At 40.2% G+C, this 17,418-nt stretch overlaps 1 protein-coding gene and 1 pseudogene across 6 annotated transcripts; one reads left to right on the top strand and one right to left on the bottom strand.

Moving 5' to 3' along the window:
- The first annotated feature begins 1,119 nt into the window (after positions 1 to 1,119).
- wbp1lb (WW domain binding protein 1-like b) lies at positions 1,120 to 9,917 on the top strand. 6 transcript variants are annotated; one of them, XM_027009586.3, is made up of 4 exons: positions 1,120 to 1,530; positions 5,057 to 5,172; positions 5,735 to 5,896; positions 7,765 to 9,917. In XM_027009586.3, exons 1-4 carry the CDS (start codon positions 1,463 to 1,465, stop codon positions 8,364 to 8,366), a joined length of 948 nt encoding a protein of 315 aa, XP_026865387.2. In that variant the 5' UTR covers positions 1,120 to 1,462; the 3' UTR covers positions 8,367 to 9,917. The 6 variants fall into 6 exon arrangements, with proteins under 6 accessions (XP_026865387.2, XP_026865371.2, XP_026865381.2 ...); XM_027009570.3 differs by having other exon boundaries at positions 1,121 to 1,530; positions 5,085 to 5,172; XM_027009580.3 differs by having other exon boundaries at positions 1,124 to 1,530; positions 5,088 to 5,172.
- Positions 9,918 to 10,662: 745 nt separating this feature from the next.
- Positions 10,663 to 14,764, bottom strand: LOC145652113 (5-hydroxytryptamine receptor 3C-like; annotated as a pseudogene).
- Between the last annotated feature and the right edge of the window lie 2,654 nt (positions 14,765 to 17,418).

The following is a 17,418-nucleotide window of genomic DNA, read 5'->3' as shown; positions in this document are numbered from 1 at the left end:
ATTTTTTGAACGCAATGTTTTAGTTAATGCAGAGTCTTAGGAACCACATGCTCGGTCTGTCTGTCGGTCGGTCTGTCTAATATAATATAATATTTATAATATATCTATCTCCGAGCATAAATGCATGCATAGATTAAAGTGAACTACAAAGGTATTTCCTACAGCTGGACCTGAGACTTGTTGCTATAATAACTGTTTGTTTTTATGACTACATTATGAATTGGAATGTATTTTGGTATTTTGTATCTTTTATTAAAAATAAGGATTGTAGGGGCCATAAAGATTACTAAAATCATGTGAATAAAAAAGAATGGCTAGTTAATAAATTATTAAATAAACTAAAATAAGCGCGGGTCAGTGTGTCATAGTATTACAAAATATCATTATCCTCGTACCATTTCTTTCCCAGGATTTTTTTCACACTAATATAATTTAAATGCTGTGAATAAATGTCAAATCATTTGCAATATACATCAATCATGTTAATCCTTCAACAAAATTAAAGGGATCTTTTATCTACAGAAAGATAAAACTGATTAATACTGCTTTGTCTGTCTGTCTATATCAGTGCATCTATGTATGCATTTTTATAAATGCATATGTTTATGTAAACGAGTGTTTGTCTGCTCAACTTTGGTTAATTCTGATTGGCTCTCCCTGACCACCTGAACAATTCTTTGAACCTGTATTTCATTTTTGTCCTTTCAAGATGTGTACGTCACTGGATATGACTACGGCACACCCCAGTCACTGTGCGTCACTGGATATGACTACGGCACACCCCAGTCACTGTACATCACTGGATGTGACTAGGACAGACCCCACTATTCCAGAGTCTGTTAACGTCACTGGATATGACTAGGACAGACCCCGCTATTCCCAAGTGTGTGTTAACGTCACTGGATATGACTAGGACAGACCCCGCTATTCCCAAGTGTGTGTTAACGTCACTGGATATGACTAGGACAGACCCCGCTATTCCCAAGTGTGTGTTAACGTCACTGGATATGACTAGTACAGACCCCGCTATTCCCAAGTGTGTGTTAACGTCACTGGATATGACTAGTACAGACCCCGCTATTCCAGAGTCCGAAGAATGTCACTAGATATGACTAGGACACACCCCGCTATTCCAGAGTCCCTTTTAAACTCACTTGCTATGACTAGGACAGACCCCGCTATTCCAGAGTCTGTGTTAACCTCACTGGATATGATTGGGACACACTCTTCTATTCCAGAGTTGACGTTAGAAGGAGCGTCTTGTGTAACAGCTGGGACGTCCCGCGGCGCTGAAGGGCCTGTAGATAACCCAGCACGATGCCATTCCTGCTCTTATGGTCGAGTTATAAACGAGCAGGAAGGCGCGCGTGTTTGGGTTTTTTTTTACGCTCTTTTTGATGAATAATCTCTCTGTTTTTATCTCAGTGTTTGTGCCTTGACCAAACCCAAATTTAATAGCTGTATGTATGCAGTATGTCCTTATTTTTGTACGTTGCTGGACCTGTCAGCCAGACAGATGCAAGTGTTGAGGTGAGAAAATTTGCACGGTGTCTCTTCAGTCCGTCGGATCAAAGTCCGCCTGATGATCTTAAAGTCTTGTAGGTTGTTAAATCAGAATACAACGTGCACGTTAAAAAAGGGGGCGCTAGCTAATTAACCCAGTGTAGTGTACGAAGAACCCGAGACGTGTTGTGCTAGCTAACCTAACTAATAGACTTGCTGAACGCTGACGGGCCAGTACATTTTTCACGGATGTAAATGAGACCAATATACCCAGGTTCCAACAGAATAAAGTCGCTCGATTAATTTGTCATCTTATATCGACTGAATCGTCTAGCTAGTTAAATGTGAAAATATTCGACTTTTCTTGCTGACTTAGTCTATCTAGCTACCCATTTTGAGAGCTAATAAACACGCATTATGGTACGGAAGTTGTACACCAGTGTTGTAAACAAGTATTTTCGAAGATGCGGTGACTTTGGTTGTATATCGCTAATCACTTATCTGCGTTTTTATTACCACAAACGACCAGTTGTGAACAACGAACACTGATTTAACACACATTGCAGTTTCTGCCATTCCACAAGAGAAAGTCGTATCGTACATATTATAGCTACCGCTGCCCATGTCTCTGAACTCTTGAGCCCTTTTGGAGAATAGCAAAACCAGCTAATACTAATACAAAGAACGATATTAATTTGTCTTTGTATGGTTTAGAACAATTTATTGTGAAGCACTTAGTCGTTTGGAGTGTTGTGCATTGGTTCAGTAGCCTCCAGTGTACTGTTTATTTGTTTAGCAAATCAGATGTCAAACCCAGACCCCCCCCCCCCCCCCCCCCCGAAAACTCTTAAGCTGCTTAACTTTGGTCAGAAACCAGTATAACTCCACTTACAGTAGTAATGAAAAGGTTAACCCACTAAATTCTGTCATTTGCATACAAATGTGCCACATGCCAGTTTCAACAACAAATTTGCCCAGCATTCTGAGACAAGAGTCAGAAACATCTAACATCAAAACATGCCATGATGGCTTTTGAAAGATGTCAAAGAGGAGATCAGACTTTTCATGGTACATGGTACTTTGGTACATGACACATTATATGTGTTTCAAGTCAGCAGGTTTTTTTGTTATTTTAGAGATATACATTGCAAATGTAGTATATATGCTGTAATGTAGTATATAAGGAAAGTACTGAATAGTACTGAGGTATTCCTTTAAATGCATACTTGCCCAAATCCTTTATGGTGGGTGTTCCAATGGCTGTTGGTGTGATCATTCAATGTGTGACAAGCATGATTTGTGAATAGTGCAACCTCAGAGCAGGGCTTTCAACGTTTCTTATCCCACCATTAAAAGATATGCCAGAAATTTACACACAAAGCCACTTTTTAATTTTAGCCACTTTTTTTGATATTTGGCCTTTTGATTTACTCTGAATTTGAGTGAAAACTAAGATGTGGATTATTGGTACAGACACTAGGCAGTCCATTAAATAAACTATTAAGTTGCCAAGGGGAAGCAGACATTTCCAGCAGACATTTCCATTCAATGGCACTTCATATTTTGTCCCTTACACCTGAAACACTCTGTGTACTGGCTTGAAAACAATGCTAAGCAGTGATATTGGACTGGTTAATGTTTTCCACAGTTTTCAACGGCTTCTGATTATAATTATAGTTTAATACATTTTCTGATATGACATTTTCTGGCACTGAAACTTAAGATGGTTAAAATACCAAAGCCCAAATGAAATTGTTGTAGATAAGTTAGAATGGATCCTATACACCAGAAATTATTCCTGTTTTTTGGGAAGGGTTCCATTCATCTTGATTGTGTTTGTGTGGCTGTTTGTGATACAGGTAGTAACACAACTTGCTTCTTGTGGAAACCTCTCATGTGAACATGAATGTCATGTTACGGTGGTTGGTTGTGGACTTGAAGCAAAAGAGAGGCAGAGTAAGATGGGTCAATCTTAGAAGGAATCTTTTGAGTGCAAAATTGCTTAACTTGATCTCTAGAATGCTTTTTTAAAACTCGGTCAGAACCTGGTTTGAAGGAGTCACACCTTTATGCTTCATACTCGTAGTTGCGCCAGTGCTGTGTGTTCATGGTGGGTGGTACACCACGCACACACGCACACACACACAAAAAGTACACTCCCAAATAATTAATGCAGTCTTGCTGTGCATCACTTGGGGGAGTGAAACATCCAGTAAGAATAGTACAGATATGACTTTGGGAACAGAACACTATGTTTCTTAACTAGGCACATGAGGAGGCCTGATAATGAAACATTGCAATATTTTGTATATTTGTGATTGAGAACTGTGGGACATGCTTGTGAGTGTGTGAGAAAGAGACACAAAAAGATTGGGATGTGTGTGTTCATCATTCCTCTGTTACCCCTCTTCTCCTAAAAAGGTTCAGAAGAGTAGGAGTAGTACACACACACACACACACACACACACACACATACGCGCGCATGCACAAAATTCTCACTCCTCTGCCTTGGAAATTTCCATAGAACAAAACTGGCTTCTTATATGAGGTGATGGTTAGTGAGTGAGTGAGTGAGTGAGTGAGTGAGAGGGGGAGAGAGAGAGAGAGAGAGAGGAGGGGAGGGGGAGGGAGAGAGAGAGAGAGAGGGAGGGGGAGAGAGAGAGAGAGAGAGAGAGGGAGGGGGGAGGGGGAGAGAGAGGGAGGGAGAGAGAGAGAGAGGGAGGGGAGAAGGAGAGAGAGAGAGTTTGTCAGGGGGTCAGGGATGGGTATTTGGTAGGTGAGTGAGTGTATGTGCCTCTCTCTCCATATCTCTTGTATACCTGTGGACTGAAGGGACGTGTATGAAGTGGACTAACACTGGAGTAGCATGTCTCTGCTACAGCTGCCACTAAACATGGTAGATGGCTAAATAAGTGTTATTAAAATGTTATCATTAACTCGCCTCCTTCATGGAACCAGACGCCCACGTGATGGGAGTCTGCTTTCATTGAGCTTCTTTTTGTGAACAAACTTTATTTTTGAGGGAGTGTGGGCCTTTCTAGGTTTAGGGTTTGAGATTTGAGTTTTTGTATGACTAAGAAGTGCACTTGAATAAATACAGATCTACACAAGTTTTGGGTCACTGAAGTTGTAAGACCTTATTATTTTCTTACTGTACAGCACAGTTGTTAGCATATTGTTGCTATTTTTTTCTTGTTGTTAATGTGTATTATTTCTAGAAGATAAGTTAATGAAGGACTTTCAGAGAACTTTGTATCTATGTTTTTTTTTAAAAAAATGTAAGTTTTATTGGTGGTGATATTCAGTTTTGCCAGCTTGTTTTTAACGTCTTGTTGACAGCTGGGGGTTTGGTTAACGATTTGTGCGGTTTCAGTCGTGCAGTAACAGCAGATAAGTGACTGAGTTGCTCCTAAAGGTATTTAAAGCTCATCAGGAAACTGCTAATTAGAAATACACAGGCACGGCTAGATGGTTTTGGTGCATCTGAAACGTCGGTCTACTTTTCCCGTTTTTGAACCGTTTCCTTGTCTAACGTTCCCTTGTCTGAGTGTAGTGTGGTTGCCTCCCCTCCCCCGCCCCAGCAGGTACGGCAATGTGCAGGAGGACGCAACCACAGCCACGCGTGTGCGGATCCCTGTTGCGTGGAGCTTCACTACTACCAGCTCTGGTGTGAGTCCCGTTTTACACTGCGCCTGTCAAAACAGCAAAAGGATAAAAGTGGTTTTAAATAAATAAATGCAAGTTGGAAGTCTGGTAGTGGGTGGGAGGATTATTTCAGATGGAATAAAGAGCTTGTAAATTAGCTGAAGAATCTTGCATGTGGATTGCTAGTTACAAAACTTGATCTAGTGAAGATGAATATTAGATTTATTGCCTATACTGATTTGGAAGCACTAGTTTTGTAGCTATGTCGCTCCTTGTAATTATTTTCCTTATAGTCATTTTTTAATCAGAGCAATGTATTTGCATTATTTTTATTGAGTGAGCACCTAATGGAACCAGTCTGGAATGCATTTAAGATTGTACATTTCTTTAACTTTAATTGGATAAATCAGATTTGAACTACACAACCTGCCTTAACCTACAACCTGTGTCGTGCGCATCTGTGCATGTGCTTGGGTGTGAATTTGCGTTTGTGTGCGCATTTGCATCCACGTTCATGGATATGTGTGTGTGTTTGTGTGTGTGTGTGTGCACGCGCAAACGCCTGTGTGTATGCTTGTTTCATCAGGGTTCTGGCTAGTGTGGGCCATCATCTTCTTCCTGAGTTGCTGCTGTGTGTGTCATCACCGTCACGTCAAGCACAGGTTACAGCAGCAGCAGCGTCAACACGAAATCAACCTCATCGCCTACAGGGAGGCTCACAACTCCACCTCCCCACCCTTCTACCTCCGTAAGAGCCTGTCCTCATTTCTGCTACATGGCCCAGACATGACAACATTGTGTGGCACATGTGGTAAGGTATGGTGTAACGAGGCAATATTCCTGCTTTTTCTACACTGGAAGCTTGCCCAAATCTTGCACTGGTTAGCTATATGTACAGTTAAAGCCTTAAGCACCTGCAGGTTACACTGCTCTAATTCCATGTGTGTTTGAATGGATGTGGCCATAGCCACTCCTGTGCAAGCCAACACGTGCTGAGTTTGCCGCTGCCTGCGTCCAGTATCTGTAGTGTCGCATACCGTCACAACACCAACAGTGGCTTTTATGGTAGGCCAGAGGTCATTTCATTTTCCTACTTTGCATTTTCTTAGGGCCACCACATTTCAATTGTGTGTAGACACTGTTTCAAAAGCTCAGTGATGACATTTCACACTGAAATATTTACCCAGTTTGTACCAGAAAAAATCTATTTGAGGCTTTCAAGCCTGTTAAGGATGACATCTGGTCATTGCTGTTGCATGCTTCAGTTATGTAACATGGGCCACTTTTACAGAGTGCACTGACATGATTTTGCATGGGTGTCACATCACAAACGGTAAACTTTGACCACTGAGACAAAGTGACAAGCTTTTGTGTAGTAAGAAGGGGCTGATTAATACTGTGCTGGGTAAAATAGGACCAGCGTAGAAGGAACCTTCTGCTCATGTTATGAGATGTTACTGGAGTGTGTTTTTGAGTTGTTGTTTTTTTTTTTCTTTGTACTGTAGTGGACCTCACCCTGAACAGCAGTTCAGAGGTCAGCAGTCCTGTTCTTGACCAAGTCCTTCTATCAGTGCGTCTGTTTGTTTTTGGATCGATGGGCCCGCTCCCAGAATCCTGTGAATCTGCAACTTCCCACGTGTTTTTACTGGTAGTGCATCATGGGAAACTGACAAAAGCTGAAACCAAAAGAGAGAGAGATACAGCAACCAGAGCCTCTGTCAATGTTGATGTTGTTGGCTGGTGTACCGAATGCACGTGTTTGCCTGCTCCTACTTAAAATATAATATGATGAAAAAATTTGTTTAAAAAACAGACTGTATAAAAAAACATTTAATCTTCTCGAACAGGTTTGCAAACTATGTATCTGGTTTAAATGTGTCTTGGTTTAAAATTAAGTTTAAAATTGGTTTAAAAAGCAATTTAAAACAATATTGAAGGTTGTTTACTATCCTCCTGGACCTTGTTTTAAAGTCACTGTAAATCAGAAATCATAATGCATTTTATTTCCTTACTGTGAAGTATTTCTGAGTGAAACTGAAATGGATCTTTTTTTATCAGTAGGCATTTTTTTGGCTTGTGAAAAGCAGGTGTTTCAAAACTAACATGGAGTCAGATCTGGACACTAGCTTGCACTCTATCGTGGAGGATAATGAATCCATGTTTACACTCTATACCGTTCAGTATATAATTCCGTATGTAATTCAGTGCTAGATGGTCAGTAGTTAGCTGAGGAAGATTATTTTAATTTTATAACATTGAATAAGAAGGCAGAACGTTGCTAAAGGGTATGCTTTTATGTTAGAATTTTTGTATCAATCGCAAAGTGTACATGAGTTGTATTCTTAAAACAAACAAGTAGAATGTCTTGAACACAATCTGGAATTTTACTGTACATTTACTTCCTCAAAATGTAAAAATTCAAGTCACCGGAGCATAACCATGGTATTTTAGGTATTGGGTACAAAAATATTTGTCGCTAACAACCAAATACACACCTCCTGGTATTAACACCAACTAGCTAGGAAAACATGTTATGACATCGGTTTGGTTTTTACCCACTTTCCTTCCATTTTAACGTAGCGAAGTTTTAGAAATGATGTTTTCTGTTCATTTCAGGGTTTCTACCAAACACCCTTCTCCCTGACTATGAGGAGGTAATGAATCGTCCTCCCACACCACCACCACCTTACAGTGCCTCAACCTCAGCACCCACAGCCTGTACTACCAGTGAGCAGCAGGAAACACACTGCTCATCGAGACAGGTTCCTCCACTGCCCCCAGCATCAGAACTATTGTGCTCTAGTCCCACCATAACGGGCTACCATGCTCACGGAGGACACTGCTACAAAGATGGCAGCAAGCCCCAGATGGGATCAGAGCAGGGCAGCTGGAGGAATGTTACTAAACCCATGGAGGGGAGCTGCAGCACGAGGAAGCAGAATGTGTGCAGGGAGGGCCAGCGGGAGGAGGAGGAGGTGCCAGAGGAGAAGGAGTGGAGCTCGAGGAGGCAGCGACACTTCACAGGAGACTCTGGGATCGAAGTGTGCAAGTGCACGCGAGGCGCAGAGGGCTGTGAGCGCAAAGAGCTCAGAACCCTACGGAGTGAGGAGCACCAAGAAGGCTTTGAGGAATCCTGCAAGGGCTGCAGCCTCCACGTCTGCTGTGCTGAAGATCAAAGCAGGGTTGTGGCTGAGCAGTGGGAGGGGCTACTCTCATAACCCCACCCACACTGTCATGTTCACATATCATTAATAGAACTGGAGAGGCTTCACCGTACTGACACAGAGTCTCAGAGCTGAGGGTGGCAGTATCAAATAAGAAGTAAAAGAAAAGGTGTAGATCTGATGGAACAGTGGTTTCATCGTCACTGACCTCTGTTGTTGTGGTCTTTGTGTTTTGACTAGTTTGTGTGAGTGTAAGCAAACTGACAATCAGAGAATGCCTGATGACATTTTTCTTATGACGGCATATGACTGATGCGCAAGCTCATATTTTCAGCAGTCTTAAAATAACAAACATGGGTGAAGTGCAGATTGTCTTTAGTTCAGTTTCTCTCTTTGAGGTGATGTCACCCACTGGCTCAGAGAGATAACTCCTCCTGTAGATACCAGTATGGTTTGAGATGGACAGTGACTTGAACTTCAGCTTGGGACAGACCTCACAGGCCAGACCAAGCTGTAATGTTTATATAAAGATACCAGTAAAAGTGTTTGTTTTAATGTGCCTAGGGAACTGTGATTTAACTGAGCGTTAAATCATACATGTGTAAGACAAGGCAGAAGCATTCAAGTACAGCAGTGCTGCCATTATCATGCTATACAGGTTAAACTGATGTTCTAAACATCAAACTGATGTTCTAAACCTGTAATTCCAACCAACATTACTATAATTTAGGGTTTTAATTGTTTTAGGATGACTTGCAAAAGGCCCTTAATGTAAGTGTATTTTAACAAGCGTGAAAGTCAGTATGTATTAAGCTAAAGTGTGTCCATGACAATAGAGGGGAGGAATCCACCTCTGCCAGTGCAGAGGATGTCCCACAAGCATGAACTCAGGTGAGTTTAAGGTATATAAAGTCCCCACTGGAAATTGCTCAAATCAAAAGGTAATCCCAAACATAAAGGAAACACAGAAGAATGCACTTCCAAGTTTAGGTTCTGTGCCAACCACAAGTCAACCACGCCCATGTCCCTCAACACCTTTTTTTCTTTGATGCCATTAGGAGAGGTAACCAGAGGCTGGAGGGTGAGATGTGATTATAATAGCATGATGCCTTTATAAATGCACTTTAACTATCCTGACAAATAGGACAGGTAATTCCAGTAACACACTCAAGATCTGTATTTTACTGACAGCTCTGATGACAAACGTGTGTTAACAGCACAATGACTTCTTTATTTTAATTTAGAATCTGTTCTCCTAATGCTTATCGTAAACAACTTTATTTATTTTGATGTTGGGCATGTCATGAATATTTGTGTAATGAAAGATTGTAAGCCTAGTAAGTGTGTCCTATAACTAACAAAACAAAAAGTATATTAAAAAAAAAATCCAAGATGATGTTTATCTATAATTAGCTATATTCTCAATTACCAGTTTTGTGAGCGACCTCAGACTTGTTGAGATGATAAAGTCTAATTTATGGGTTCTTTCCTTCATGTGCCAAAGTTTGCAGTTTCAACAGCCCACTTATGCAGATGGGGATTTTCATTTGCCCAGAAAGAAAACACCAGTTATTATAAAAATAATAAATTATGCACTAAGATTAAGACTGTTTGTGTCTGTTTGTTGATGATTTAAGGTACTGGTCAAATAAATACATAGTAGATGTTGCAGACCTTTGTGAAGGAAACAGATTTCCTGCATTATAGTATCTACCATAGATAACGGATGAGACTTGGGTTCTGTGACTAACGAAATCTATAAAATCTCCATGGTTTACATTAGTACTTATTTACAACAGCCATATCTAAGCACTTTACCAGAATGTAGAGTAGCTTTTTAAAACACAACAACAACAAAAAACAATATGAAGATGGTGAGTGATGTTAAAGTGCATTTTAATTTTGATCAAATTTTTGCAAACAATTTAATAGCAAACCTAGAATTTGATTTTAAAATAGAATTTCCATAGGCAAAATCAAATCACTCGAACATGTTGATTAACAAAGTTTTCAATCAAGCTAGAAATGGCTAAACTAACCCCCATAAAAAAACAAAACAAAACAAAAAAACCAATCTTTTGTTTAAATGTGTGAAATAAGTAAGCAGATAATCGAAATGATGGAACATAGTTAAGACTCTAAAATGATGGGGGTAGAGGGTTGTGGGCTGGGTTTGCATCAGTCAGCGTAGCTGGGCAGTGCTTGTGTGTCGGTGTTAGTACATTGATTTTCATAACCTAGTCCCACTCTGTTCTTTGTTTTACAAAAATCTATAATAAGTATTGTCTGCCCAGTTTAGAAAACTTACTTATATTTTATCCTTGATGTTGTTAGTGATTTGCTCATAGTATTAATACTGTGAGGAAGCTGAGAGAGATGAAGATGACAAGTCTTGGGTGCTTTGGGTTGGTCTTAAGTATTCCTCCAGCCTCAGGCGGATGGCTGCAACATTTCTCCCCAGTTTCCTCGGATCGTCCACATCCGCTGCCTCCGTTTTCTCAGAGTCACCAGTTACGTCAGGCTGCACCATTACTCCAGCAGACGAGCCTGATGGTAATGTGGGAAGCGGAGCAGTGCAGAGCTGGTCATACCCAGTAGTGTGTGGGAATGGACGGGCTTTCACTGGCAGCTGGAATACGTTTCCTGATTAAATCCATGTTAAATGACTGTGACATCCTGAGAATGCTAACATTGTTAACTGTATATTATCAGACATATATTTAGCACATATTTAGCATATATTTAGTGAGCCCCTGGGCCCATGATGCCTCATTCCGCAGTAAGAGTGGCTGGAGGGTTAGGCTTGGACAAAATGAACGTGAGTCCTGACAGGAAATCTAGTACTACGATGTGGAGGCAGCGGGGGACTTTGAGGTAAGAGGCTGAGCTGGTGCTGAGGTTAACAACGAAGATATTCTCCAGCAGACTGACCACGATTAGTGCCAAACATATAGAGAAGTATACATCTGTGGGGGTGGTGGTGTATATGTTAACAAGGCGTGTAGATGTGCACGCACATACTTCTCACTGAAAGTCAATTTGTGTATTCAGGTGACTTGTTGGTTAGACCTTATTTTGACCCCAGCATGTCAGAGACATTGTAGGAAGCTGTATGTTATATTGTAGGCCAGTGCAAATTAATACTCTGGACACTCCATACTTATAAGGGGTGTGTCTTGGCTTGTGTGAGGGAGGACATCGTTTATCATTAGTGGGAAGACGGTGTAGACCAGGATGAGGGTCATTCTGACAGCAGAGCGATCCCGGTTTTCAGGAGTTAAGAAGAAGCTGAACAGGTCCAATGTGATGAGGAAGCCATTCTGGATTAACAGGTTAACCACACAGAGTGTGAGCACCCACTTCACATTAATCTATAACAGTGTAATGAAGAAGCCACTTGAGATTAACAGGTTCACCACATAGTGTGTGGGCACCCATTTCATGTTAATCTATAACACAGCCAAACAGGTAAATGACAGAAGTGAAAGCCAGCTATTATGGATTTGTAGACAATGTACAATGCACACCATTTTCTCTATTTCACATACGTTAAATCATAATTTATGTTGGACTGTGTATAATATTTGTCATGGTGTTCTGTAATATAACTACATGCACCATGGAAAACAACGAGGGATAAAAAGTGTACATTTCAGTTTAAGATGCACAAAGCAGTGAAGAACATGCTCTCCATCCTGTCACAATAGTGAAGAATACACCCTCCATTACATCACACTAGTGACACAAATCACACCAGTGTGTGGGATATAAAAGCACCATGCAGTATGTCCAAGTGTTCTTGGATACAGAGAAAGGTGCTGTATATTTGTAACTTTATATCATATCACTAGTGAAGCAAACATACCCCATCACGTCACACTAATGAAGAACACAGGCTCCATTGCATCACACTAATGAAGAACACAGACTCCATTACATCACACTAGTGAAGAACACACACCCCATTACATCACACTAGTGAAGAGCACACACCCCATTAGGTCACACTAGTGAAGAAAATGCACCCCATTGCGTCACACTAATGAAGAACACACACCCCATTATGTCACACTAGTGAAGAGCACACATCCCATTAGGTCACACTAGTGAACAGCACACAGCCCGTTAGGTCACACTAGTGAAGCAAACACAAGCTCCATTACATCACACTAGTGACTGTACTGCTGTTGTAAGGTTAATGAGATTCTAGGACCTTTATTTTAGCTTATCATATTTCATTATGTTGCTTACATCCATCCCTCTTATAGCCCATGCATTATCACTTCTCTCTTTTGAGCACATATTCAACCTGAAATAATTTTTAAAAAGACGGAAAGCATACTAATTGTTAGAGTGCACACTTACTCACATAGTATATCATTGCAGAGTATTTCCTTTGGGAAATGCTTAACCTGGAGTTGGTTGCTGTCACTCCTATCCGTTGCCACGCCCCTTCAGTATGACTAAACGTGCTGGATGTGGTCATAATAGAGTTTTCTGATTTAGAATTCAGTCGGATATCATGCCCTGAGAGAAACATGACATCATGACTTCCACAATCAAATAAACAAACATTTTTTTGTGGCACGTCTTTAACAATTTGAAATAAACTAAAAATGACATCCAGTGTCATCTTCATGCAAATAGGAAGTGAAGGTAAGTGAACAATTCTGGACATCAACGGGAAACCTGTAGATGTTCATCTTACACAAGCTGACAACTCATTTTGGCTCATCAACATGAACTATCCCCCTGGAGGAGACAGAAACATATGGTACAGCTGGACTTGTCTTCTTCCACACTGCAGTAAATGAGAAATAAGCAAGTATCAGTCTTTTTCATAGACCCATGAAATGCCTTAATAAAGGACCTTTGCCAGAATATGAGTTACATGTCCAGTGTATTTTCTTTCTCTCTTTTCCTTCAGTATTTTCCTGTTTTAGATATTTCAGTTATACTAATTTAACAATGAAACATAACAAAAATGCTCATCCTGTCTTTACTGTAGAAATACACCAGACCCTTCTGGCCTACTGACCTTCCTGCCCCCAAGGAAAATGTTTTTTTAATCTAAACTGTTTTTATGATAAAGGCATTTCTCATAACTAAATATTATGAAGCTCGGTGCAGAAGTCGGAAAACTCTTTCTAATAGAGCTCCGCTAGTACATTTGGTGTAGAAGGTTGAGCATGGTGCTGGTAATACTAAGGTCATGGGTTAAATCTCAGAGAGCATACTGTTATACTGATAAAGATGTAAGTCACTCTGGATAAGCGTGTTTGTCAAATGCTGTAAATATAAGTTGTTGAGCACAGCAGAGTTCTCTATGAACACAATATCCAGTACATGACGTTCACTCACAACTCAGATATAAGTATATCGAGCATCCACAGCTCAGACTTTGGGTGGGACATTTTCGAGGTTCCACACTGAGTAGCGTTCCAACTCAAAAATGGCACTGTCCAGTCCTGTCAGGATTCAGTAATGTTTTGTTCAATAGTGGAACAACAACTAGGTGATCAGATATCATCAGAAAAGCTAATGCGAATAAACAAGAGTTCTGAAAATGTATGTTGTCAGCAGCTGCTTCTGTACATCCTGAAAAAAAAAGAACAAATTTGTCCTGAGCCCTCTAACTGCAGAAATTAAATCAAATGAAAGGCATCGAATTTCTATGGAATAGATCCTAAGCATATTTCTCCTGATGGTTCAGTAAAGATAAGGAAAACATGGAATGCTCACCACCTCCAGGATTCCAGCAATAGCAAAGCCCAATGTAATGTTCAGTGTGTCGCATATCTTACTGACAGGCCTGTCAGTTCGATATGCAGATGCTGCTGTACAGTAATAGGCATGAGGTAGGCTTGTGGTCAGAAGTCCTGTGGTCAGAAGGAGACCACTGAAGAAATGTTACATATGTTCTAACAACTCCATTGAAGTCAACGCAGTACTGGTTTATTAAATGCTCTTTTCACATATGATTCTGGGTCCATATACACCACAATCAGTCTACATTCTTGAAAATGAACAATTAGTCTTGAGTGGTTGAGAATTCTAAATGTTATAAATAATTTTGGAAACTCTGTTGTGGATATTTTATACTGAATGTGTTACATAGAGTAAATTTGTTTTGAGTAAGTCAAGTTATAATCATTTCTCTTTTGGTTTTAACAATAAAAAATTAATAAAAACTGCAGTGTCCTGAAGTTAAAAATGTAGAAGTAAAATTGTACTTTGCTTGCACAACTAATGAAGGACCTTGGACTAAAACATTCTGTTTCTACGTCAACCTTGTGTACTCTACAACACTACAATTTTTACTACCTCTCTCTCACAATATATAATGTAAGACGTACACACACACAGTTACACAAACATACAAAAGCTCCTAACGTAAAATGATGCCAGTACAATGCCGGTACAATTCTTACCAGTACAATTCTCACTGCCATGACAAGTTAAGTTGGTTTGGATTTTTTAAAGCTCATATACCTGGGAATAGCTGGTTGTACAGTCTGCTCCCATCTATCGAAGCAGTTCCCTTTGTTCTCACTTTATATATGGAAACTCAAATACAGGATTTTATTTGGAAAAAGACCAAACGTGACCCATAAGGGTGTAAATTCTTGGTAATCCCCTACTTTACATGATATTTGACTTCCCCTTTGTTATGTTTACAGTGCATTAATACACTTATTTGAAGTGATCATTGATGATGTGTCTCATAAGTGCCTCATATTTGTTTAGAATTACCTCCACAGACATATTTTAGCTATGCAGTACAGCATACAAGTGCCTCGTGATCTGCCCTGACCTAAGTGTCCAAAGTGATCAAGTGACAGTAATTCAGTGGTTGAGGTACCTGCCTTATAATCGGAACGTTGCTGGTTCAAACCCTACAAGTGGTCAGTGTCAGACCCCTGAGCAAGGTCCTTAAGTTGTAGTCTGTCATAGTTGTAATTTGCTTTGGATAAAAGCTGCAGCCAAATGCTGTAAATGTAAACAAGACAACTTCAGCTGACTAACAGCCTAAATGCAGATTTGACTGTTGGGAGGCCACAACACATGCTCTCTTGGTAAAACACATTGTTACAATGTATAGCTAATAAAGTAATATAAAATGTAATTACACAAAAATGAACAGGAACAAATTCCTGAAGACACATAGCCATTTTATATGTAGTGATTTTAATCTTCATATCTATTCAATTTAGACTACCTCATGCAGTTGTCAATGCATATCCAAAGAGTTATGTGTACAGTCACAGCAAATAGCATGTACAGATGAGCATGGTGTAACCAAGGCTTAAAAGAAACCTTCTGTGATTTGGATAAAGCTGAATAAACAGGAGATGATGGCCTAAGCAACAGCGAGTTGAGATGCAATACCTCATGTAGTGATGCGTTCTCTATAAGTGAACTGACTTCCATAAATATGACCCATCCTCATGTGATATTAAACTCCTTTTTAATATTCTTAAGTCATAAGATTTTATTTTTCTTACATCATAAGTATGTGAAAATGATGCACGAATTGAGAGTGGGAGGCCAGAATTCAATTCAATATACAGGGTACAAAGAAATTGTCACGGTTGGCCGGTCCACCACCAAGAGGGACACACCCACATCAGACCGGGCCGTACCGTTTCTCTACCTAGTTCCCAATCACCTGAGTACTGATTGGAGACACCTGCTCCTCATCAATGTGTCTCCCTATTTATGCACCGGCAGGTCCCAAAGAACAATGCTGTGCATTAGTGGCCAAGAGGACTATGGAGCTCTCGCGGTGTGTCTCACATGAACTCTTGGTGGATTACTTTATTACGTACCTTGATTGTGATGGAAAATAAAGAGCACGTTAGCTCAACTTCACCTCTCTCTTCCTCTTTGCCGTCAACGTCACAGAAACACTGTTAGTATTTTACAATTATTAATGTTGATTATGTGCTGTCTGATGGCAGATGAGTATGATGGTATCACTGAATTCATATATCTTCCTTAGGACCCCCCCCCCCCCCCCCCAAAAAAAAAGAGTGTGTGAAGTATATGAGATAGTTGCATTGTTTCCTTATCTTGAGGACCCATATTCACAACATGGATATGGTAGTAAAAGTACCATTGCAACATTATGCATATATTCATTCTTTGAAATGTTTATTTTATGTATTAGTATAAGTTTATATGTAAATATGTAGGAACATCACTACGATCCAGAGAGCAGGTCTGAATACCTGGCATGCAGATTGAAACCATCAGTTACATATTCTTGACTACTATCATAATGATATAATGACCTGTGAATTGTGATGACGCAGAAGAATCAGCAGATGCATTTTTAGCCTTCTCATGCTTTCTGGACACAACAGTATTTCATTTTACACTACCAAAATACCCAGTACTGCGTCAGGTATCGCTGAAGAGTATGGTGTGTTTTTTCATGTCTATGTTTGTTGCATTGACGATAGAACAAGACTACATACTTATGTTTGATGAGGTTTCAACCAACAAATCCTTGGTGAGGTGTTCTACCACCTTTAAGAGAAGACTGATGGAGGAAAACCATGAACTTGTACCCACCACAGAATTGTTGGATGTGCTGCACAATACTGAGTCAGCTGCTAACACTGTGAAGGGTCTGACTACTACTGTTTTATCTTGTCAAAATGGTTTACTTTCGTTTACTGCTTATTGTAGGTGCACAGTGTGAATTTTGGTAATGGTAAGAGTTCTTAATTGAATGTAATTGTGGTATTGCGTCAACTTGACATTGGTTTAACTGATCAGTATGCCAGGACAACGACATCTGCTGTCTTGCTGCTGCTACATCTGCTACCACCATCTGCACAAGGCCTAATGAGACTAGGAAAGACGTCTGTATCTCAAATAGTAAATCAGCCCATCGCATTTCAAAAGGTACGTTGAACAGTCATCTGAAATCAGAGGTGATCTGATGCATCTTCGGAAGTTACTCAGTACCTATACTGAATATCTCTTGTAGGTTGGAATCAGTGCACAGCAGCAAATAGACAGGTATCAGCCCAAGGAATCAGCCCCACCTGCTTGCCCTTGGATTCGCAATGAGCATTTGTTCTTCTTTCATTGTGAT

The sequence above is a fragment of the Electrophorus electricus genome, chromosome 18 (genome assembly GCF_041902795.1).
Source record: "Electrophorus electricus isolate QZ-2024a chromosome 18, ASM4190279v1, whole genome shotgun sequence".
Classification (NCBI taxonomy): Eukaryota; Metazoa; Chordata; class Actinopteri; order Gymnotiformes; family Gymnotidae; genus Electrophorus; species Electrophorus electricus.
The sequence above is the reverse complement of the archived record's forward strand: the minus strand, read 5'-3'. Positions and strand labels throughout refer to the sequence as shown.

Bases quoted from the DNA above. Each gene is read 5' to 3' on its own strand.
- wbp1lb (XM_027009586.3), top strand. From the start codon at position 1,463: ATGTATGCAGTATGTCCTTATTTTTGTACGTTGCTGGACCTGTCAGCC. The intron at 5,173-5,734 runs GTGAGTCCCGTT...TTGTTTCATCAG, and splicing joins TCACTACTACCAGCTCTGGT to GGTTCTGGCTAGTGTGGGCC. The intron at 5,897-7,764 runs GTAAGAGCCTGT...TGTTCATTTCAG, and splicing joins CTCCCCACCCTTCTACCTCC to GGTTTCTACCAAACACCCTT.